The sequence below is a fragment of the Dermacentor variabilis genome, chromosome 7 (genome assembly GCF_050947875.1).
Source record: "Dermacentor variabilis isolate Ectoservices chromosome 7, ASM5094787v1, whole genome shotgun sequence".
Lineage (NCBI taxonomy): Eukaryota > Metazoa > Arthropoda > Arachnida > Ixodida > Ixodidae > Dermacentor > Dermacentor variabilis.
The window spans coordinates 108,328,711-108,351,968 of NC_134574.1; the positions used below are offsets into that span (position 1 = coordinate 108,328,711).

General features: G+C 47.4%; 1 protein-coding gene across 1 annotated transcript in view; it reads right to left on the minus strand.

The window, feature by feature from the left end:
• Window positions 1–796: 796 nt before the first annotated feature.
• The window catches only part of LOC142587751 (peptidase M20 domain-containing protein 2-like), a 23,349-nt gene continuing 887 nt past the window's right edge, over window positions 797–23,258 (minus strand). The window contains exons 2-6 of the mRNA XM_075698975.1: window positions 22,043–22,188; window positions 18,373–18,522; window positions 14,944–15,085; window positions 10,415–10,657; window positions 797–7,060 (exon numbers count right to left, since the gene is read on the minus strand). Coding sequence (XP_075555090.1) covers window positions 6,738–7,060; window positions 10,415–10,657; window positions 14,944–15,085; window positions 18,373–18,522; window positions 22,043–22,188 — 1,004 coding nt within the window. The 3' untranslated portion in view covers window positions 797–6,737. The remainder of the gene's footprint in view (window positions 7,061–10,414; window positions 10,658–14,943; window positions 15,086–18,372; window positions 18,523–22,042; window positions 22,189–23,258) is intronic.

The following is a 23,258-nucleotide window of genomic DNA, read 5'->3' on the forward strand; positions in this document are numbered from 1 at the left end:
TTTAGTTTAACCCCAAGTTGACGCACGTGCCTGAAAATTTTCCTGCGCCCTTTCATCTAATACTCCCTACATTTTCTGAAAATGTAAACTTCACGTGGGATCTCGTGCTTTCAGAGAGCCGTGAAAACCGGCCCGTAACGTTTTGCAGCGCTTCTAGTCGTATTAACAACTTTACTGTAAAAAAAAGTAATGAATAACCGACCTCGGCTTATATCAAAGGATACGTGTAGCATGCTTTGGGCGTTGGTTTGTGTGGTATTATGTTGCACTATGTATTACGGGCGGCGCTCCTCTTACTATCATGCATTACCCATGCACGGGAGCCAACCGGTACTTCCGGCGTCACTTCCTCAAGGACAAGTTCGGAACCCCATGAAGCGTTTGTCACCAGAGGCGCACCTCCTCGAACAAGGGCGCCTACAACCAGAGGCACAGCGTATCAAGGACAGCGTCTCAAAACGCAACATGTCACGAGGGGAGAATGCGAGAACGCTCCCCTTACCACGGTACCACCATGCAGTTAAGCACGGCACCACCAATACCACCGCCCGGTATTACAGTCTACCAGTATACGGTTCTTACCGCTCTGTTAGACTGAACTATCTTCGTGGTCGATCCAAGAAAGCGGTCAGGCACAAAAAGATGCGATTAGTTCCCAAGCAATGTTACATGCTTTAAAAACTTGAGAAGTCCCTTGTGTAAGTCATCATCATCATCATCAGCAGCAGCAGCAGCAGCAGCAGCAGTCTATTTTATGTCCACTGCACGACGAAGGCCTCTCCCTGCGATCTCCAATTGAGAGTCAGAATCCGTTTTATTCACTACAAAAATGGGGATAATTACATGATAAGTATATACAGAAGGAGGTCCCGTAGTTAGAAACTGAAATGGGACCTGTGAATAATAGCCAGAATTAATAAAGCAACAATGGTGACATGTAAAATTTAAGATAATAAAGGTTTTAAGAGACAAGGCATAAATGAACAGAAAAGCAGCAGATGAATGTATTAAGCAAGCAATCACTGTTCCTGTCCTGCGCCAACTGATGCCAACTTGCGCCTGCGAATTTGCTGATTACATCACCCCACTTTGTTTTCTGCCGTCTTCGACTGGTTTCCCTTCTCGTGGCACCCATTCTGTAACTCTAATTGTCCACCGGTTATCCTTCCTACGCATTAAATGGCTTGCCAAGCTCCATTTCTTACTCTTAACGTCAATTAGAATATCGACTATCCCCGTTTATTCTCTGATCCATTCCACCACCTTCCTGTCTCTTAGCGTTACGCTTAACATTTTTCGTGCAATCGCGCTTTGCGCAGTCCTCAACTTGTCCTCGAGCTTCTCTGTTTACCCCCAAGTTTCTGAACCATATGGTTAGCACCAGTAGAACGCATTGATTGTACACCCTGTTTTTCAATGATATTTAGTACGCTCCCAGTCAGGATCTGGCAATGCCTGCCGTATGCACTCCAACCAATTTTTATTCTTCTGTAAATTTCCTTCTCATGATCAGGGTCCTCTACGAGTAATCGATCTAGATAAACGTACTCCTTCGCGGACTCTACAAGATGACTGGCGATCTTGAACACTTGTTCTCTTGCCTAGCACACCGTATGACATTAGCGAAGTGGCACGCACCTGAATTCCCCCATGAACGATTGCATTCCCTCGACCCCTCTAGGCAACTGCGGCTGTTACCAGGGCTTCTACGAAATGAGGAAACAATGCTGTGTCGCTTACGCTTGGGGGTCGCATTCACCAATGCATATACGTTTTTGATTGGAATGACTGATAGCGCCGACTGTAATGCCTGCGGTGCCGAGGAAACTATAGGACATCTACTGTGCTACTGCCCATCTTTTCAAAACGAAAGACATGACCTCTGCACAGCTCTCAATCAGTTAGATAGCACACCGTTCACCTTGAAGAAGATCTTGGGACCATGGCCTCGCATATCGCAGCTACAAAAGGCCACAAAAGCTCTGCTGCGATATTTGAAGGCTACTGAATTGAATCAGCGTCTGTGATCTGGACTGAGTCACCGAACGATATACCCAGTAGACTTTCTTTTCTTCTTTTAATCTTTCCGTCCCCTTTTCCCTTTCCCCAGTGTAGGGTAGCCAACCGGGCTCAGTCCTGGTTAACCTCCCTATCTTTCCTTTATCATTTGCTCTCTCTCTCTCTGTTCTCTTGCCAGGCTATTCGACATTATCATTGTCTTCTGTGGAAGTAACTGTCTATGAACCACTCATATACCTTGCATGCTAGTATTCTAAGCACTTTCTCTCGATGGACTAGGAAAGCATGGAGGCCGAGGTGAGGGCCGAAATGCTCAGGCTACGCACAAAGTCGGCGCTGTGCCCGAGTGGCACCACGAATAAAATCCTCCGAAACCTAGCCGACGAATCCATCGCGGCAATCACAAAGTACGGGAACGAGTGCTGGGAGCGGAGTGAATTACCGTGACAGTGCAAAACTGCGGGCGTGGTGATGATCGCTAACCAGGCAAGAAATTACTGATTGCGGAAGGTAGAAACTGCCATATCATCAATGCGCTAGAGGAGAGCGCACAGCAAACACTAAGACTAATCAAACGGATTGCCAATAGACACTCCGGCATGGTGGAGGTTGGCCTAATTCGTTTATTACAGGCCATCGTCATCAGCCGCGTCGTCTATATGGCACCGTACCTAACATTTGGCGTGGCAGAAAAAGAACAAGAAGAAATGCATCATCAAAAGAGCGTTCAAACAGGCAATTGGCATCCGATTCACAACACCCAACGACAAACTCTTAGAATTGGGGCTGCATAACACGCTTGATGAACTAATCGAGGCACTCGCCACCTCGCAGTACGAAAGACTCACACAGAGCCCAACGGGGCGACATATTCTATGGAAGCTAAACATTCATTACGAAGCACAGCACGGCACGAAACTCAGCATTCTATTGGAGACGGGGAGGAACCCTAAAATTACTCTACTGCCAAAGAACATGCACCCAGAGCACCACAAGTAGCGACGAGATGCAAGGGCGCGCCACATTGAGCGCAAATACCGTTATGTAAAGAGCGCGGCCTACGTAGATGCCGCAGAGTATAGAGAACGCAAAGGGATGACCGTCGAAGCGGTAGACGCAGACGGAGAACCCCTACCGAGCTGAACCGTGAACACAGACAACCCCGACGTTTCAAAGGAACCGGCAATAGCATTAGCGCTGGCATCCACCAAAACTAGAAGTATCATAAGCGACTCAAAGATCGCAGTTCATAACTTCGCAAAAGGACGCATCTCGCCAGAGGCGCTCAAAATTACACACAACAGTGACCATTATCGCGGGACGATCCAAATTATGTGGGTGCCTGTGCACTCCTCTCTCCCCGGCAACCAGATGGCTCACAACGTAGCTCGAGGACTTATTCGCCGAGCAAGTGAGCCAGCCCAGCCGGAAACGAGAGGAGACCACATGGTCAGATACAAAGAAACCACCGATTACTATCTGCTTGGAAGGACCCAGTTGTCGCCAACTCATCCAGAGCTAACCAAGAAACAGCGGGTAACCTGGTGCCTCCTGCAAACAAACATGTATCCTAACCCGGTGGCCTGCTGCAGATGCATCCCGCGCAATACAATGATCAATGTAAATTATGTCTAGGTAGGGAAGATCTGCCACATTTTCTTTGGGCATGCTCAAAGGCGGTTGCTTTCGAGGGCAGCAAATTTAAAACCGGCAGCACTGGGAGACCCTGCTGCTGAGCTCAGACCAGCGAGACCAAGTCTGGGCCGCCCGGCTAGCCTAAGCTGCCGCTGAGACCCAGGGGATCTCGGCCGTATGTTATGCGGAGGGAAGCTGGGTCCGCCCTCGTGATTGCTGGCATCAATAATAGTTGACCTTCTTTTGTATCGTACCTTTGACCTTGGACTCAGTCACAGAAACTGGCGAGAATTCGCTGCACATGTGGAGTTAGAACACTTTAGGCACTTCACAGGGTCTTCACAAGTTGAGTCTTAGGCCCACGTTACGGAAGGTGTAGGGACCGCCCGGCCAAAGTCTTCAGAGGGACACTTCCTCCACGAGAGTTAGATTATTAGGAAGGAAGCAGCCGGGATCGGAGCCTATGTCTCTAGTTACATGAGATATTTTCAGGCTTAGAATATGCAGCGGGGGTCAAAGGGAAGGGAAGTCGATGGGCTGTTAGCAGAACTAAAGTGTGTGATCTTGACGGCTATGCTATTATGGTGGTAGTGACCGTGACTCTGCACCCAGTCGCCTTTGCTGGTGTAATGAGATAACACGCAAAGTGTTTGAATCTATCCACGTAAACACATTGTTTCTTTTTGAATTGTTTCAGGTGCTTCACAACGACGAGCGAGCCAGTGAAGATTTGAGCGACTTCAATGTTGGTCAAGTTGCGAACAGCTGTGATCGCACCGTGTATGGCCTGCAGCTCAATCAATAAAAATTGTGTTGATTCTGCCACGCATCTGCGAGTGTCTTGAATACCGCGCTGTGTTGGGCTCACGATGGCAACCGGTCCTCTATTCCACCGAGCAGCTGGTCCTGTGTAGTTCACACAATGTCCTCTATGGACACTGATCTCTGGTACAAGAGGTGGCTATCTATTTCTGACGGAGAGCATGTGGTTTCCTCTGCTATCTTTATATTCCGCTGTGTCATGTTGCACAGGCCGAATGTGGATTAAAGTGGTCTGACAAGTGGAATCGAACCTGGAGCCCTACGTTCAGCGATTCGGGCATCGAAATCGCTGCTAAAGTGATTTCTGCATGATAGAACCACTTCCACAAATAGAGTCCCGGTCATATTGGGTAATGCTGTGCTCAGCAAATCTATGAGGATGTCTAATCGCATTATGTGGTCGTGTGATCGCATCTCTGGACGTGAATATTCTGGCAGCGACACAAACTTCCTCCTTTTTCTTCGCCAAGAAGTGTCACGCAACAGGATAGTGTCCCGGCGTATTGTGGTTTGAAGAGATTCGGTGGCCGCACCGTTCAGCTGCTAAGTACGAGGTCGTGGGTTGGATTCCTGGTCGCGATGAACTCATTCCGGTGGGGTTGCGCGTACGGATTGTCAAAATTAATTTGGAGCGGATCACTACGTGTGTTCTACGGATCCGCGTGTTTCTTTGGCACGTTAAACCAAATCAAACCGTGAGTTCATTCTGGATAGACGGATACCATAAGCATATCCTTTGAAGCGGGAGTGGTACCGGTTAACCAGCGCTTACAGGAAGCCATGTTCATAACATTTCTCCCGGTAACTCAGCGAGACAGACTTGTTTGGGTGCACGAAGGACGTCATCTCTCCTGTTGAGGCATGCGTACAACGTCGTGGTAATTCGCACTGTTGCTGACAACTACCATATAAACCGGAATATAGGTCAACCCGGAGTAGAGGTCGACCTTAACTTGGCCTAATGATGACTCACAATGTGCTAAAGACCACTGCATAAGACAAGGGGCGACCTTAGATGCTATTTTTCGGAAGAAAATATCGGTCTATATTCCAGTTTTTACTACTCTGCGAATGCCAAGTTCAAGATCGTGTAAGTATGGCTGCCTCTGAACAGAAATAAAGCATCCTCACAACGGTGAAAGAGTCATTTTGGAAATTTTGATTCCAGCCGCGTTCGCAACAAGGTTCGCAGCGACGCAGTCAACTTCTATAACGCGAACTCGTGGACCACAGGAGCGTCATCGAGGGCACATTTATGGCTGAAAATTTATGAGCACCAAAAGAAAATGACTACAACATTTTCTCGAAACCCGAATAAGAAAGCACGTCTGTTCATCGAGCCTCGCGGCAACAGAAGTGCTTTATATGTAGAGTGATATTTTCGCTAAACGCAACTGCGATGCGCCAAACATCTCTAGAAGAACGCGTGAGACATTTCTGCTCGCCTTTTCTTTTTTTCAAGAACGCCGTAAAGAACTTTATATAAGGCCATGGTTTCAGGCTCTAAGCTGTTTACGACAGTGATTCAATGTATCTAGCAAGCAGTGCGTGTTCTTAATTTTTTGCTGTTGCTTTTCTTTCTCAGTTTTTCGTGTGTATTGACCTTTGCACTTAGGCTAAGTGTATATTAAGCCTGGTTCCTCACGGAAATATTAATTTATTTATTTACACCTGTCGGTAAAAATCATTCCTGAGCGATACCATCTCTTCCTATACTAATCACCTGGAGTCAAAGAAAAAGGAGATGCATCGCAGTGCGCGTTTGCAGCTAGGCCTCCACAAGTCATGGATGTTAAAGTTTTTTTTTTTTTAAGCGTTAGGAATAGCGCTTAGCAACATATGTCAGGTGCTTAAGCCAGTGCGTCGAGGCTATCTCAAGCGAATGAGGCCGTGGCTGCCATCGAGCGGAGAGGGTGAAAGGATTACAGCTTAACTAAAGAAATGACAGGCTCGCAGCGCCCCCGGACAGTTGCGGCAATAGGCAACAAGCTCCCTTGAGAAGGTCATATCGCGCACCTACTAGCAGTCCACTGTGCATGAGCTGCAGTACGACCGTGACACGACGGACTGAATTGCCAATCCTCTCCACGGTGGAGCATGACGTGGCCCAGTACCAGCAAATCAAGCAGCACCCAGGTACGCTCGTCGCCGCTCAGCCATTTTGCCACGCTCGACAGCGAAGTTTGAGCCAGCGGCTCGGCCCGTGGTGCGAATCCAGCTTAAAGCGTTAAAACGTGTGCGTAACGGCTGAAACTCTCATTTCATGACTGTGCAGATTGCAGCTCCTCCTCCGACGGTAGTTGCAGAGCGGCAAACTCCCGCTTCGCTTCGCGCAGCAGCTCGGCGTCCGCGAGCAGATCAAGCGCGGTCAGTGCCAGGACCTTGGCCACCCTCAACGTGGGAGCCTGGGAGTCCGCGGTGTTGGCTACGGCGGCGAAACCTCGCGTGTGGTTCGCCGATCCCTTGGCCGCGGGAACGGCGAACAACGGGTGGATGGCGGGCACCCGGTGAGACACGTTGCCGCAGTCCGTGCCTCCCCCCGTGGGCGGCAGGTTCTTCACGACGTCGTCCAGGAAGGACACACCTGTTGTACGGAACAGGGCAGAGTGGTGCATAAAATGTCTATTCACAAGTGCTCGGATAGATAGATAGATAGATAGATAGATAGATAGATAGATAGATAGATAGATAGATAGATAGATAGATAGATAGATAGATAGATAGATAGATAGATAGATAGATAGATAGATAGATAGATAGATAGATAGATAGATAGATAGATAGATAGATAGACAGACAGACAGACAGACAGACAGACAGACAGACAGACAGACAGACAGACAGACAGACAGATAGATAGATAGATAGATAGATAGATAGATAGATAGATAGATAGATAGATAGATAGATAGATAGATAGATAGATAGATAGATAGATAGATAGATAGATAGATAGATAGATAGATAGATAGATAGACAGATATGGCGACAGATGTCACCACCGAACCCCATATGATGAAAATAAAATTAAAACTTATGAGGTTTTACGTGCCAAAATCACGATCTGATAATCAGGCACGCCATAGTGGAGGACTCCGGACTAATCTTCACTATCTAGGGTTTTTTAACATGCACCTTATCAAAGTACACGAGTGTTTTTGCCTTTCACTCCATTCGATACGTGGCTGCCGTGGCCGGGATTTGACCTCGCGACCTCGCGCTTAGCAGCGCAACGCCAAAGCCACTAAGCAACCACGGCGGGCTAAAATCAATTCAACTCGCCTAAATGCATGTGGCCTATATTTCGTGTTGGATGTATTACTTCAGCCTTCCTTTACTCACTTTATTTCGGCCACTTTTCTAGCTTGCTTTGGCAGTTGGGCTCACAATGCGAGGACACCATATAATTAGCGGTGTGGGAATCTACAAAATTTTGAATTTGAATCGTACAGTTCCTGCTACTAAAATAGTATTCCATGCGTGACTTAACTTTTCGAAGGTGTCAAAGATTTATTTCTTTCAAATATGTAAGGGTATAAAAACACTTATCGGAGTCGTACCGCAGAATTTAGTAGCAGTTGTTGTTCGTGGGTACCAGTCCCTGATTGAACGCATGGGAGCAGATAACTTCTGCTCAATAATTTCTAGTCATATAATAAGAACGGCTCACTTTTCGGCAGCCTAAATGCGAATTTGTTACATGGCCAGTCCCACTACGTTTACATCCCTTTAAGACAATGCTGTGCTGTAGTGCCAGACTTCACTGAAAGCAATGCGAACGAACGCGTTCAGGAAATACTGCAACATCTGCTATAATAAATGCGCGTGACTCTCTGCGGTATCCAGACTCGGGCCGCTAGAAGTGCTGTGCGGGCACTCGCCGTACTGGTGCCGTTTTTCGCAGCTCTTTACGAACTGTAAAGACTTTTCTCGCCGCCTGTGCTGCTCACGATGGAAAAGCCCACAAGGTAGCCTTTTCTTCAGACCTTCTTTTTTTTCTGAAGTTTTGCTTGATTAGCGACTTCAGCCAAGATCAGGAACCCGGTGGCTTCTCGGATGACATTCCTGAATGACGTTTTTGTTTTTCGACTCTTCCGACAACCAACAGAATGCTGAACTTGCATTCATCGCTGCGCATCCCCTCTTCTACGTCAACACCACCACCTTTAGATCCCCATTCCCTTCCCCTGCCCCCCTTTCTTCTGCGCAGAGTTTCGAAGACTTAAGCGTGCGCACTGGTTCGCTATGCGTAGGCTGCAACAGCATTCATGGAAGATACCTTCGCTCCACCCCGCGCTTCCTCCCTCCGAGGAGGGTTGGGACCAGTTGCTGACAAGAGCAGACAAGAAAACACAAATGGCAACCGTCTCGTGGGCCCTAGACGTCGCTCCAACCTGGGAGCCACTACCTGCCCTGACTTCCAACCTTGCAGTGGCAAATAAAGTTCTCTCTCTCTCTCTCTGCCTAGTTCGCGCTCTAAGGGCCGATTTACGCTCGAGACGCCCATCGCCGCAAGCCGCACCGCACGCGTGCGGTCGCGCGAAAGATTGCACGTATCAAACGCTTGTGCACAAACTTAGCTTTACAATGTGTAAGGTATACACTGTGCACACAGTGTAAATGGTAATTTGTGCACAAGTGCTGGATATGTGCAATTTTTCGCGCGACCGCAAGCGTGCGGTGCGGCTTGCGGCGATGGGCGTCTCGAGCGTAAATCGGCCCTAAAAGAACGAGAAGCCGCTTCCAGCGGCGCGCCGCACATTGCCGCAAGCGAATGCTTGAGTACAGCCCATGAATGCGCAACCATTGCCACTTTTACCCTGCCACAGTGCGAGCGGCTGCCCGAAATGGTCCCCCGCGAGTGTGGTCGGATTACGGTTGCCGAGATTTCGATAGTGCAACTTCTCGGAGGTAGCGCGTGACCCGGGTGGTGAAAAAAAAAGATAGGTTCGTCAGAAACAACATAGGTAATTCCCCCAAAAAGCAAGGTAATAATGCAATGCGTACCGGCATAAAGATCGGCAATGATCACCCGAATTAGACGTGCAAGCGAGAATAAAGAGAACCACAGTGCTCGCCCCATGCACGAAGGCGCACCGCGAAATTTGATTTCGGAATCCCCCAAGAACCGCAATCGGCCACTCAGCAGCCGAATGGCGGCTTAGCCGACAACAGCGAAATGTATGCTGACAACGGCACGTCAGCAGCGTGGTAACGCCATCGACAGAGGAACTGTTCAAAGATTTATGACTAGACTGATTGGTGATTCATGTTTTTGATTCATTCACTGCAAGCGGGCCTCCGCTACAGTGCCACGACCAGCTATGATCGCTATGGCTAACCAGCAACAAATACCGCAGAACACTGCTTCAATTCATACACAGTTAATTGCACGCATATAATGCACGCCAAACTTTATGTCTCAAGACAAGTGATCGTCGAAATAAAAAAATGCGTCTCGCAGAGCCACGATGAGTTACTGGGACATACGCCCCTAAAGCAAGCGAACCTTGACAAATATGGTCGTATCAGTGTGAAAATTTGTTGTTTTCGGAACACCAGCTGGCTTTTAAACGTATTCTTCTTGCGGATTCATTCATTCATTCATTCATTCATTCATTCATTCGTGCATTGATTGATTGATTGATTGATTGATTGATTGATTGATTGATTGATTGATTGATTGATTGATTGATTGATTGATTGATTGATTGATTGATTGTGAATGAGAAGTGCTGACAAGTACACCATGTTGCTCACCTCTCTACAACGGTAAGTTGCTAAATAAATGAAGGATGACGAAGCGAACATTTCAGTTGCTTTTCAGTTCGCTACCAAACGCGGGACGGGCGCTTCCAGTTTCGCCCGAAACAGCAATGAGTCACTTCCAACTGAGCACCATCAGCTATACTGAACACAGCACGACGAAAGATCCTACCGAACGCATGGGCGTGCTTCCGGTAGGTTTCCACGATGGCAGCATTGTGCACGACGTTCATGTACGGCAACCTCTTCTCCACCTCCAGGGAGCAGCCCGTGGCGTCGGCCGCCGCTCTGAAGCAGGCCTCCACCTTCCGCATGAGCTGGGCCAGTTCCTCGGCAGTCGTAGCCCGAACGGTGAAGCCCATCTCCGACTCCTCGGGAATCACGTTCGGGGACTTGCCGCCCTCCGTGATGACGCCTGCACGGCCCATGTCGAAGGTGTACAGTTCCTGTGTTTGCCTTTGCACAGCTCAATGCACGAAGATGAAGCACCGCAACTATGCACGAAGCGGCCATTCATATGTATTTTCTATACACTGCTTATATATTAACTCCAATCGTTTATATACAAAGTATGCTATTATATGTCGATAATAGCTGAGAAAGAGTGGGAGACCACAAGTCTAGAGACTGTCGATAGACTAGTCTATAGAGATTGTCTTTAGACAGTCCATAAAATAAGGTAGCAAATTGGGCGTGTAGGCACATATTTGAAAAGGCGGCAGCAAAAAAAAAAGACAAGGACGAGCACTGAGCTTCCAACGAGATGATTGTGAATGGCTCACGAATATACACGAGCTGTCCGAACCAGGGGACTACCGTCTGCGCATGCGCAAATATGCTAGCTCTTTGTCTTAAAGCGTGATGGAGGCGCCATATACTGACACATCCTTCCCCAAGTCTAGAAATCTGTTCAGATTCTGAGATGTCGCGTGTCAAGCACGTTTCACTTTTCTTGATAAGGGAAGTGTTTTCAAAGTCGAACGAACATCCCTTGCAGGTCGTACAATGACTTGCCAGAAAACCTTCAAAATCCTTTCTCTCACGCGCATTTTTTACGTTGTTTTGCGTGCTCCGTTAACCCATCTTTAACACATCTCCAAGTATAGCCAACGTACACGTTTCCGCACCTTAAAAGGATTTGATAGACCACACCTTCTGCCCATTCAACAAAAGAGCGCCTGTGCTTTGTGAAAGCACACCCACGCTTTCGGTATCATCTCTCGCCGTGCTGTGCTCAGCATAGGCTGATTGCGCTGAGTTGCAAAGAGGCGGCCCAGCGTTACGACGTGAAAGTCGTGTTCCCTGCCCGCCACAAGCTGTCAAAGCTTTGCAGGTTTACCGACTCAGTGGCAGCGCAGCAGCGTGACTGTGACACAAAGCACAGGCGGCCAGTGTGAACAGTATGCGTTCGGTTCAATTCGCTTCCGACGCGCCTGTCATTTCTAAAATCTTGGCTCAAGTTACGTGGGACGGCCTGTATAGCCATAAAAAGTGTACGGTAAAAAGTCCATACAATGTCTGCGAACCAGCACGTAAGATTTGTCTATAAAAACGCAGCCTACGGTCTTTATAGACAAATGTCTAGAATTTTTATAGGATGTATGAAAATTTTTGTAAACGGCCTTTCCGCGCAAGCTGTGATGCTATTTCGCTTTATAAATGGAACCGTATTCTGTAACGACTCTTATAATTTTTAATCCCTTTTGCCATTGATCGTTGGCAGAACCAGGTCACAGTGTAGGCTAAAACTGGATAAGCCACAAGGCGCAATGGTTGATAAAAGAGCGAATAGAGTATTTTTTCCCAGATTACGTACTGGGTTTGATCCAACGCGTGAAATCAGTACAATATGTGTACTACAGTATCACATCCGCCTGCTATGATTCCATGCTCAAAAACATATTTACTGAGGGACGCTGAGATCGGAACATGTTTGCTTTGTTTTTGTTTTTGTTTTTTTAACTGGCCTACATTCGGGCGGAAATGCAAGACACAGTAAGGGGGCAAGCATGCAACGCTAGCTTAATATCGCACATATATATTGCAATCTCAGCAACAACTGGCTGGCGCATGTGTACCAATTATTTTAACAGTAATGTATGTACCGCACCATTCTTAGGTCACCAATAACTGTACAGTGCAGCAGAACGGAAGAAATAGTACAGCTCCTGCGCTCGCATCCTCCATCGGATTTTTTTTTTTTTTTACTTCAGGGAAAAGCAACCGCCGGCTAGATACACTTTTTAATCCCGGCCGGTGACTTTCAGGTGACATCACTTTCAGCGGATAATAGAGTGTTTTCGTTTGGCGTTATTGCGTTCCGCTCAGCAGCTAAGCGGAGCGAAAGCGCGAATGCGCATGCGCCCTCCGCTTAGCCGCAAGCTGGCTAGTGGGGCGAGGAACACGGTTCGCTAGCGTTGGCGTCAGGAAGGATGGGATTGGATGCAAAAAGCAAGCTCGATGGCTATCAGGTGGCGTTCCCCAAGACGGCGCTTTATTTTCCACTGAGTAAGATGCACCGGTAACGCATTACAAGCGCACGTCTACATACCTCATGGACACATAAGTTATATATCTATATATATATACGTTTTACTTTGTAAAAGTGAACAATGGTTGTTTTTATTTTCTTTCATTAGCCTGGATGTGGCCAGAGGGCGTGGCAACTACGAAAGATCCGCTCCGTTAGGCTAAACGTATAACAAAAACGTGAAAATCACCCGCCGCTCCGCTGTGGCTTATCGGTGCGACTCGGAGCGGAGCGTACCGTAAAGACGCTCAACTAAAACACTCTAATAACTGGCTAAGCCAGCGGGAGAACTAGGGCGCCGCTACGGTGACGCGTCGTGCCTGACGGCCCTCGATTGGCCAATCCATATTATGGCTCTGGTGTACCGCAAACATATAGAGGCACAGTGCGCTTTGTGCAAACGAGGATTTAATTGGCCATCGGCCTGCTCCTAAGGCTTAACGTAGAACGTGGCGCCTCCGGTTTAAATAAAGGTTGCTCCAGATCCGCGGCCGGTGCCGTGATTGGTGCTGGCCGACCCTCCCATGGTCGATCGTGCACACGTATGCAAATACCCACGATGATTAACGGCACCTACACGAGAACTGCCATGACATTTTTGACCCATGGCTTTCTTTTTTTTTTTGCAGTAACTAAATGTAGCGGACGTCTAAACTCCCTCAACACACCTCTCCACCCACCCAAAAAAGAAAAACAAGGAAATAGTCCATACTTGGAAGCCGCAGAGCGTCCTAAATTATCTAATATAATAGCCTTTCTACGACCAATTACGGCTTTCTTTCTACTGTGTCGTCACATCGTGATACGGAAGGTGGCCACAAGTGACTGTTTTGACGCTCTTTATTGCGCGCGCGAAAAAACCTCATGTAAGGAAAACACGTAATGCTATAGATATGTCCCCAGAGGACGACAAGGATGAAGTACCCACGCGAAGGTAATAGCGGCTTCGACCCACGTGATAAGCAACAACGACAACAGCACGAGCGCGCCTCAGGAAAAGAACGCCCTGCCAGCGCTGGCTCCTACGGCTGAACAAGTGTCTGTTACTATGTGCCCGTTTCCTTGACCTAATAAATCCGTCGGCAGCCAGCCACGGCTGTAGAGACGTAACAACTATTGTGGCTTATATATTGTTACGAAGAGTTGCGAAGAAATGGTTTTATTTACAGGCGATGGATGATGGGATCGTAGCGTGATCGTAGCGCAGCCCGGCCTCTCAAACTCGTCTTTCTCTTCGTCTTCTCTTCTCCCTTCTTGTCCGCGCCTTTCGTATCCGTTACAGTATTATTGAACTTTTTCGCCGAAAGTTTGACGGCGCATATCTCGAAACCGGTGCCATCTTCAGAATTCGTGTTAAGTCCGTATGCCTTGCATGCTCACTGGATGCAATATGGAAATTGAAATATGTGCTGTAAAGAAATAAATTAGATTAATTAGTGTAATTCTGTTAATTATTGATTAAGCATTTTGATTCCCCGTAGAAGTAATGGCGGTCTCTTCGAGTAAACACTTGATCATATACTCTGCGTGTGTCCTGCGTACGCGCAAGAACGACAGCAGCTGGTCTCTTCCACTGCAAACGTCGATAAGAGGCCGCTATCAGACGGGTTCCTTTTAGGTCCTTGACCTAATGCAAACAGCGCAGCCCTGATAACAAGCGCCGCTATAGCCTTTCTCCAAGCCACCGGGCTGGACGCGCGGCTTTAGAGGTGCCACAACTCTGTGCACTTGTATATACGCATGTCTCCCTCATACCATCATCATCATCATCATCATTCATCAGCCCTTTACCTCCCCCCGCCCTTTTCCCCAGTGTAGAGTAGCAGGCCAGAGCAAGCTATATTTCAGGCGAACTTCTTTGTCTTACTGTAAATCTCTCACTCTCTCTCTCCCTCTGCTACATGCAATTTTTATCTAGCTGCTTCTAAAGAAACATCCTGCCTGTGTGTGTGCGTGTGCGTGTGCGGGTGTGTGTGCGTGTGCGTGTGCGTGTGTGTGTGTGTGCGTGTGCGTGTGTGTGTGTGTGTGTGTGTGTGTGTGTGTGTGTGTGTGTGTGTGTGTGTGTGTGTGTGTGCGTGTGTGTGTGTGTGTGTGTGTGTGTGTGTGTGTTTGACTTATGAGTTACTAAGTAGACGCTGCTTTTTTCAGTTGAAGCGAGACATTACATGTACCATGAATTCTGGTGGTCGGCTTCAGCTGCAGTCGTAGGAGGCTGACGTTGACGTAGGCAGCGACAGCAGCGTCCAGGGCGCTGACTCCCTCCCATGGCCGCGCTCCAGCATGGGCTGTTTTGCCTCTGAAGCGGAGTGACAGCTGCAGCAAGTTAAACACAATTATATTGCTGAGGGCGATTTCTTACCAAGAGACGCTGCTTTTAGCCGAGGCCTAATCTCTGACCACACTGTTCGAATGCACAGACAACGTACTAAGCCTCTCGTGAGGCAACCGCCGCACTGATCCCAACATGTGCCATATTTTATGGAAAGAGTCTGATTCGTACGAGTAATGATGGCAAAATATTAGTTTAGACAGTTACGTATGCCTAATAAATTTTACCAAATTAGAATACATGTGCAACATATTCAAAATAAACGTTTTGAGCCCCAGGTCTCCTCCGCAGAACCAGGCAGACGACTCCCGTTAATTCGAACCTGGTTAATTCGGCTCCTAGTTCATTTCGAACCCACTGGAAAGTCCCAGCGAGAAACCATACATCGCTATAGAAAGAAAACTCGTTTAGCTCGAATTCAAAAGCATCTTTCTAAGGTTTAGTGGACTCTCACTGGCACCGCCTCAAACACCTACAGTGGTTGCTAAAGATTGAAAATACAAGAAATTCAGGGGTCAGTGCTACTGCTTCCCGAGGCATAAGGTTCCTAGATTATTTTTGTTTATTTATGCACGCTCCGTAGGTGACGACTGTGACGGCAGCAACATTTCCTGCAGTGATGATGACGACTTGAGCTGTGCCCGGGGCGACATCTTTTTCAGCGATTTTGTTAGCGCCACCGATAGTATTGAGGTTTGTGGGCCACTGACCGGGCGATGAACTCGTACAGTTATTGTAATACTATGGTAGCCTGTCGACGACGACCGAGCACTTCAAGCAATAAAACAAGATATGAATCCTTTCTTCCTGGCGTTCTTTGTTTATTCATCCTTTCGAATAATTCTACCCAACCTCGTGGTCCCGCAAGGATCAAATTAACGGGAGCCGACTGTGTCACACTTTCGTGTACCGATGCTGGAATATGCGCGTTCACTTTTTGTCGACTGCTGTTTTTATCAGCTACCTCTCGCGACGTGAACTATCACCCTTCAGCGTGAGGAGCGCTGTGTATTGCGACATTATGCGAACGAGGAGTGGTTTCATAGGTTTCGATAAGGATAGAAAGGTTCGATTCAGGAGCAGCGGTAACCGCATTTGATCGATGCGAACAGTGGGATATTTCACGGCAGGGGATGAACCACCAAGGCGCGGCGTTCGCGGCTATGTGCGGCCCATAAACGCAGACTTTGCTCACTAAGCGTGACGAAGATGCTGCTTGTTAGCGCTAGTTGTCCATACAGCTCGCTAGTACCAACGAAGCGTGTGGGCCGCCCCTCGGTTCCCGGTGGTCTATTATCACCCGTAGCACGAGGCCCACCGCTTAGGTAATCTGAACTAACTTGACGTCGCCATGTCTGTCTTGACGTCGCCACCTCAGCTGTTTGTTCCTGGTAGTCAGCGTCATAATTGGCGGCCATGACTGAGTCCTTGAACGACCTTTGTCTCCACAAACATAACATACTCGCAATCAAAAGCAAGACGAATCTTTCTTTTGCTTTTCCATTTTTCGTAACAGAAAAGCTGAAAGATCGTCCCGATCAAGTAGTCTCTGAACAGCTACTCAGCCTTCACGTAAGGACAGAACAGAATGACGATGATGACATTTAGGAGACACAAGCTGAATCATGCACGTGAGTGGAAATAACAAGAATAACCTGCCCACTCCGACGATTCGTGCGACTGTGAACTCATTTATTCCAGCGACAGGCTGCCACACAGGCTATTGTCGTGCTTCCAAATGCGACTTCTTTGCGAATTACGCAACGCCCACCACCTCAATCTCTGCACTAGCCTCGGAAATGCAAGCACTGGTGGCAGCACCCAGTCTGTGTAGCGCACAGAGGACCCTCGCGAACCGAGCTCGGGAAGTGCGTGTGGCTGGTTAACGCATGATGCTGCCGACTGGATACTGCCGCATCGGGCATGAGTTCCGTTAGTGGGCAAAGTTTCGTCTTCTGTTGCCATGTGGTAAGGCTGAAGTTGATGATGACGAGGCGACCTGAGGATGACGACTCGACGACGACCTCGGCATAACAGAACGGACGAACACGGCAACCATGTATCTTCCAGCTTTGAACTGAACTCTGTTGTAGCTATAGTTCGTTTATATTGAACCATTTTTGGAACGTATTGCGCAACATGCAATAAGAAGAGAAGATAGGACCTGTGACCTTTGAACTGCTTTGAACGCCTATCGAAAATAAAATGTAGAGCAGGCGCTAGAATTAAGTCACTAAACGCCTTTGTAGGTACACAAAAGTGAAAAGTAAGAGAGCTAGGACAGACTTTAGACATATTTAACTAGCGAAAGAAACGCGTGTGATTGAATGAAGATGCGCTGGACCCTGCACATTGTGACTTGGAATTTTCAGGGTCGTTCGCGACACCACTTTGGAATTACACTGCCTGACGAAGCACTGTGACCTCACTGACTTGCGGCTGGTAGGTTTTTCCTTGCTATATGGAAACGTCATGCCTAATTTGTCGCTGTGGTGAATTCAGAAGTACAGACTTTGGACTAGTTGTTCTGATAATAACACCCGGGACATAGCGTTAAGTAACGCGGACGCAGGTAGACAAGGGTGGCGCGCCAATATTCAACAGAACGTTTACTTCAAAAAGTGGCATGTTCATGGATGAGCTCAACAAGCTATAGCTAATCGGTGTTTTTTTTTTTTCAGAGCATTAGACAAGGACGACCAAATGACCACACAAAGCGTTGTGTCCGTTCATTTGGTCGTACTTGCCTAATCCTTTGGGAAAAACATCCATTACGCAGCACTAACCAACCCAACGCTCAACTTTGGTGAAGCTAGTTAGCTTAATTGCAAAAGCGAGTGTTAAATGCATCCGTGCTTCGTCTGTAGCACTCTGTTGAAGAGTTGGACGTGCGATAATTTCCCTTGTCTTGTTTCCGTGTGTCGATTGCTATTTTACTTGTTGAGCTCACATATTAATTGGTCACTTTTTTGGAAACTACTACTAAGTGCATGGCGCACCCTCTTTGCCTCTCTATCTACGTCAACGTCAACTAAGCGCTACGCGTCGATTATGATGATGGCAAAAAAAAAAGCAAACCCCAAACGCGCGATTCAAAACCCGGAAACGTGGCTTCACTGGCTCCACCATTTCTGCGTGACGTTCACGAAACACTGGCTAATTGATAGAGACAGACGAACGCCATTACAGTCGTAGGCTTGAGCCTACCGCTGTCGAGCATGTCGAAGAGCGTTGGTCGGCCTCGCAGAACGCGGACTCGTGCACCACCCACCTGCTGCGACGCAGCGAAGCCGATTGCCACGATGTCATCCGGAGCTGGGTGGGCCATGAGAGCCGCATCGACTCCCTGCAGGGCGCCCTTTCGTATCAGCAGCTCCTTACCACAGCGGTTTTCCTCCGCTGGCGTGCCCAGTACGACCACCTGTTGAGCGGCACACGAGATTTGCAAGACTGCAGCAGCGTCTACTTCGTTGCTCTAAAAGAAGCAACTAGTGAAAAACCCGGTTCTTCTCTCTTAGTGACGGCAGTTATTCGGGTCGTTTTGCTGCTAAAGAGACACTAGAAGCGAACATCGATTTGCAATCTCTATTTGGTGAGCTACGTCCTAAGGATGCATAAAGGTCATTGTTATGGTAATTGCATGACTAGTAGGCCACAAATCTTTCAAAACCGAAACGAAAAGCCCCTCAGAAGTCCCCGCGCCATTCCCCGTGCGATTCAGTCTGGTTAACCTCCCTGCCTTTCCTTATTCCCTTCTCTCTCTCTCTTCTCCTTCCCGTGCGATTTCGACACCACATCTCGCTCGGTAGTTCCTTGTTGATCAATATTCTAAATTGTACGAAAACTCAACGTACGGAGTTTTCGTAACTTTTTCTTCCCTAAGACGTCTTAAATGCAGGAATATAGAAGTCTGTGACGCCACACTGACATACCGGCGATCCGGTTTCGACAACAACTTCGAAATGGGAACTTTCCACCTTGCTTTTCAACCGCCCGTGTTCCCACCGGTAGTACCTTCCCTTCATGTCCTTCCTTTCTTGTCTTCTCTTAAACTCCTCCTCCTCTGTAACGTAGCAAACCGAACATACGTCTGGTTGACCTCCCTGCCTTTCCTTCCTTCTTTTCCTCCTCCTCCTCTAGTGATCGAAAGTGTTCGGTCTAATGAGTGCCCCTACCTCAAATAAAGATACTACACAATACTTCGTCAGTATAACCAAATCTACTGTTTCTCTTCAGAATATCTTTCAACGAATGTCACAGATTGTTGCTTACTTTATCCTGCTAAAGCATTTCTAAGGCGCAAACCAGATTCATTGAAAGTCAAAATGACGGTTATAGCGGGCAAAATTAGGGACAAGTGTTCTTTTTTATTTCTAGAATGTCGCGTCCAAATTGCAGCGTAGGTAAGCAACGTCACGGATTCCGAAGTCTGCGCCTCATTTTGTCCAGGAAGTGTTTTCAAAAAATCATTCTAGGTGTACTCTTTGGAAACAACAACAAGCGGTTCCATACATTGCAAATTAATGCTTTGCAACGACATTTGATCTTCTATATTTTCTAAACCTCCACTTTATCACAACAGGCTCAGCATAATTTGTCAGCACAACCGGCTTCATACTTTGCCACTATTCTCAGCCACGAGTGGCATCACGCTTTGCAAACCAGGAGCCATATAACGGAAAACTATTCCAATATGTTTTTGCTCCAATCTCCTGACGTCGAACTTACGCAAGCATCGGGCAGGGACCCGCACCGTTGCCTGAACAGCCCAATCAATGCTCTCCTCCTTTGTAGGAGGTCATTTTTGTTTGAGTTCAAAACAAATAAAATTGCCTGCATTGACCGTTTCTTTTTAAATATAACTTGCTGACAAAAGGTGAGGAGCACTCTCAAGTAGAGAGGGTTTCAATGGGGCCGAGCCAGCGCATTCAAGATACTTAACCGAATGAAGAGGGTGGTGCCGGTCTCTACGTTTGGTCTGCTTCCCCTTACTTAGCTGGCGATGGCTGGTCGAAAATCGCGGCGGCGTGTAATGGAAGGCTAGAAACACAGCAAAAGCGGATCCTCAGCGAGGAAGAGTTGGCAAAGCGATGTTGAAAATCTTACGTGGCCCCGCAAAAAGTTTTTTAATGCGCAAATAAACCCATGCTCTCCGGCAGGTGCGAGTAGCCAGTGCCTGAGCGATGGGCGGCAGCCATCTCATATTCCTTTCGGAAAGGGACAGTCTCCAGCTATTCAGAAAAAAGATTTAGTTTTGTTCGGCCTATTAACGTAACTTTACCGTGTACACGTCACTTTGACGGGGTCAGCTTTCGCGGTTTTGTGACATCACGTGACAGACAGGAGAAGTGGGTGCAGCCCGAGAACTTTTGACCTATAACAGATGGTTAATGGCGAAAAGGCGTCGAATCAGAAATAACTATCTTCTTTTGTTCGATCCGATCATGCACAATCAGTGTGTACAAGTCATATCAGACGGGGAGCTATTGCGGTTTTCGTGATGTCGCGTAACAGACAAGCGAAGTGGAGGCGGTCCAAAAAATTTTTGACCAATTGCGGTGGGCTGATTGCACAATTGGAATAGAAAAGTTTGAAATAGCTTTACGTCATAGCGCCCCGGTACTTCACCGCTACAACCAGCATTGCTACGCTTTGCAACCAATGTCCAGCACTTCTCTAGTTTGCCTTCGCTACTGCGCCGCAACACTATACATACGTCTTCATACTTTGCCTTCTCTCTATGTTATCTTTCTATTCCCTATTTCCCGTCCCCCGGAGTAGAGTAGCCAAGCAGGCGCATTTCTGGTTAACATCCCTGCCTTCCCACTTTATTTCGTCCTACTCCCACTTGCCGAAAAGAACGATTCACCGCTTTGCACACTATTCTTTGACAGGACCACTAGCGATGAGGCGCTTCGCAAAAAAAAAATTGTTTTGGTACAGCGTTAATATATCTTTATTCTTATTCTTGTCATTTTTCTAGTTGCCATTGTTACTGTTCTTTTGGAATAGCAGATACTCGTGTTCACTTATTTCCGTGGCTGTCATCTGCGCGTTGGCAAGAGTTTTGATTGGAATGAGAAACTCAAGAGAAACCTCATTTGCAGCCACTCAACAACACATGTTTTGTGACCATTTATGTCGTGTCAACACTTACGCTCTGTCTACATGAACTTTAAAGAATTTCGCCACCGTGTTTTCACGATGAAGCTGTGCAACTATTCTGTCGTTATTTGCTATGTTCGTTCGCAGTATAATTGCGCATCACTGATGTGCGTGCAAAGCGAAATGTGTGTTCATACGACGGCCTTGACTCAAAGTTGCTTAAGCAAGTGCTCGAAAGCGTTGTATACCGGTGACGTTGCAAACGGGTAAGTCACATGGGGGCAGCGAATTCGAATGCGTTGTTTATAATTGCAGGCAAGCGAAGTTTTTATTACAACTGCGCGAAAGAAACTGCTTCACCCGAAACTGGGCTGTGGTATCGCGGGGTCGCGCAAGTCTGCTGTCTTTTCTTCTTTTCGTCTGCCTTCTTTTTTTTCTTTTTCTTTTTCTTCGAGAAAATCACAAAGGCCACAAAGAACGAAGTAAAGTTAAATAAAGGGTTTCCAATTCTGCTTCGTGCAACAACTATTTCTTTTCTAACCACCGCTTTCGTTAGGGCTACCATCTTGAGCCTAATTATTGTGCCAGAAAGCAGAAGTAGCGAGCACCACTCATAGGCGCCAACATTCCTTGATTCAGCCAATGAAAAATACACTGTGCTGCGACAACTGTTTCCACGCTTTCCAGCATACATGTGTGCCACGACAAGTACCCCTGTACTTTTGCCACCACGACTCTGCCACTGCAACAAGTGGTTTAATGCCTTGCCGAAGCAAAACGTTCCCTACTCTGCCTGATATTCTGCGTCATCGATCGTGAAACAAACGTTGTCCTACTTTGCCGCGAATGTCCTTGTGGTTCTTCATGGCCTCGCACACAGCCAGCGCAGCGCCCACGGAGGCCTCGGCGATCAGGTTGTGGCCGCAAGCGTGACCGATATCGGGCAGGGCGTCGAACTCACACAGCAAGGCCACGCAAGGTCCTGCGTAAAGATAGCATGCCGTAAAACCCACCATAAAACGAGAGAGGGCCCTCAGTGCAATGGGCCACCGTATTAAGCGATTGCACTGACGAATCGTTCGGTTAGCCTGCACCTCTTGAGCTGTTTTAGAAGATGATAATAGCTCTATTTGGTTTCCTGATTACTGCCAATCTACTATCGAAAGCTTAGCTTGAAGTGGGGCCATAAACAAAATAACAATATCTCAACGACGCGTCACACGTAATATCTCCTGAACAACCATGATACATTTCTTGAGTTGGTGACCTGATATTGCTTGTAATGACTATTCGCCGCGATTTCAGTTTATCATCATCATTCATCGCTATACTTCCCTTTCCCTTTCACTGTTGCCCAGTGCATGTAGACTAACTCGACAGAGCGCAACAGCTAGGCTGACCTCTCCGTCTTTTCTGCGAAGGAAATCACTACCTATACCAGGTGTTTTTTTTTTTGGCTGCATAAAAAAATCGCCTGTGGCAGACGTACAGCACAAGTTTAACCCTTGAACCAAAGTGCTCGATGAGGCGAGCATTGCTTCTGTGCAAAATCTCAGCGCTTAATTGATTTGTGGGAGGTAGCGCTAGAAGAGGTAGGCCGGCCAGCCATGGTGCAGCAAGATCTCGGGAGCGGCTGGCACTGCGGTGTCGAGCGCGCTAGCGTGTTCTGTGTCTCGAGCCACCGGCAAGTGAGCCCATCTTCGTCTTCGCTACGCTTTGAAGGCGATAGTCATACCGCTACAGAATAATTAACGTATCTACGTTAATAAACTATTATTGTATTGCGATTTACTAATTGTGACCGGCGAGTTCCGAGTCCACACGCACTGCAAACACACGAGGTGCAATTTGTAAATAGCAGTATGTGCTCTAAAATAATTAGTAAATGCTTCATTGTAGAGAAACTTATGATTAGTCAAACACGCATTTGATTCTCGTGGAAGTAGGGTCCACCTCATCGAGCAATTTAATTCAAAGGGTTACAATTGTGCAATGTGTCACGGGTGATGTTTAAACATGTCGCTCAGCTAAAAAAGAAAAAAGACACCCTAC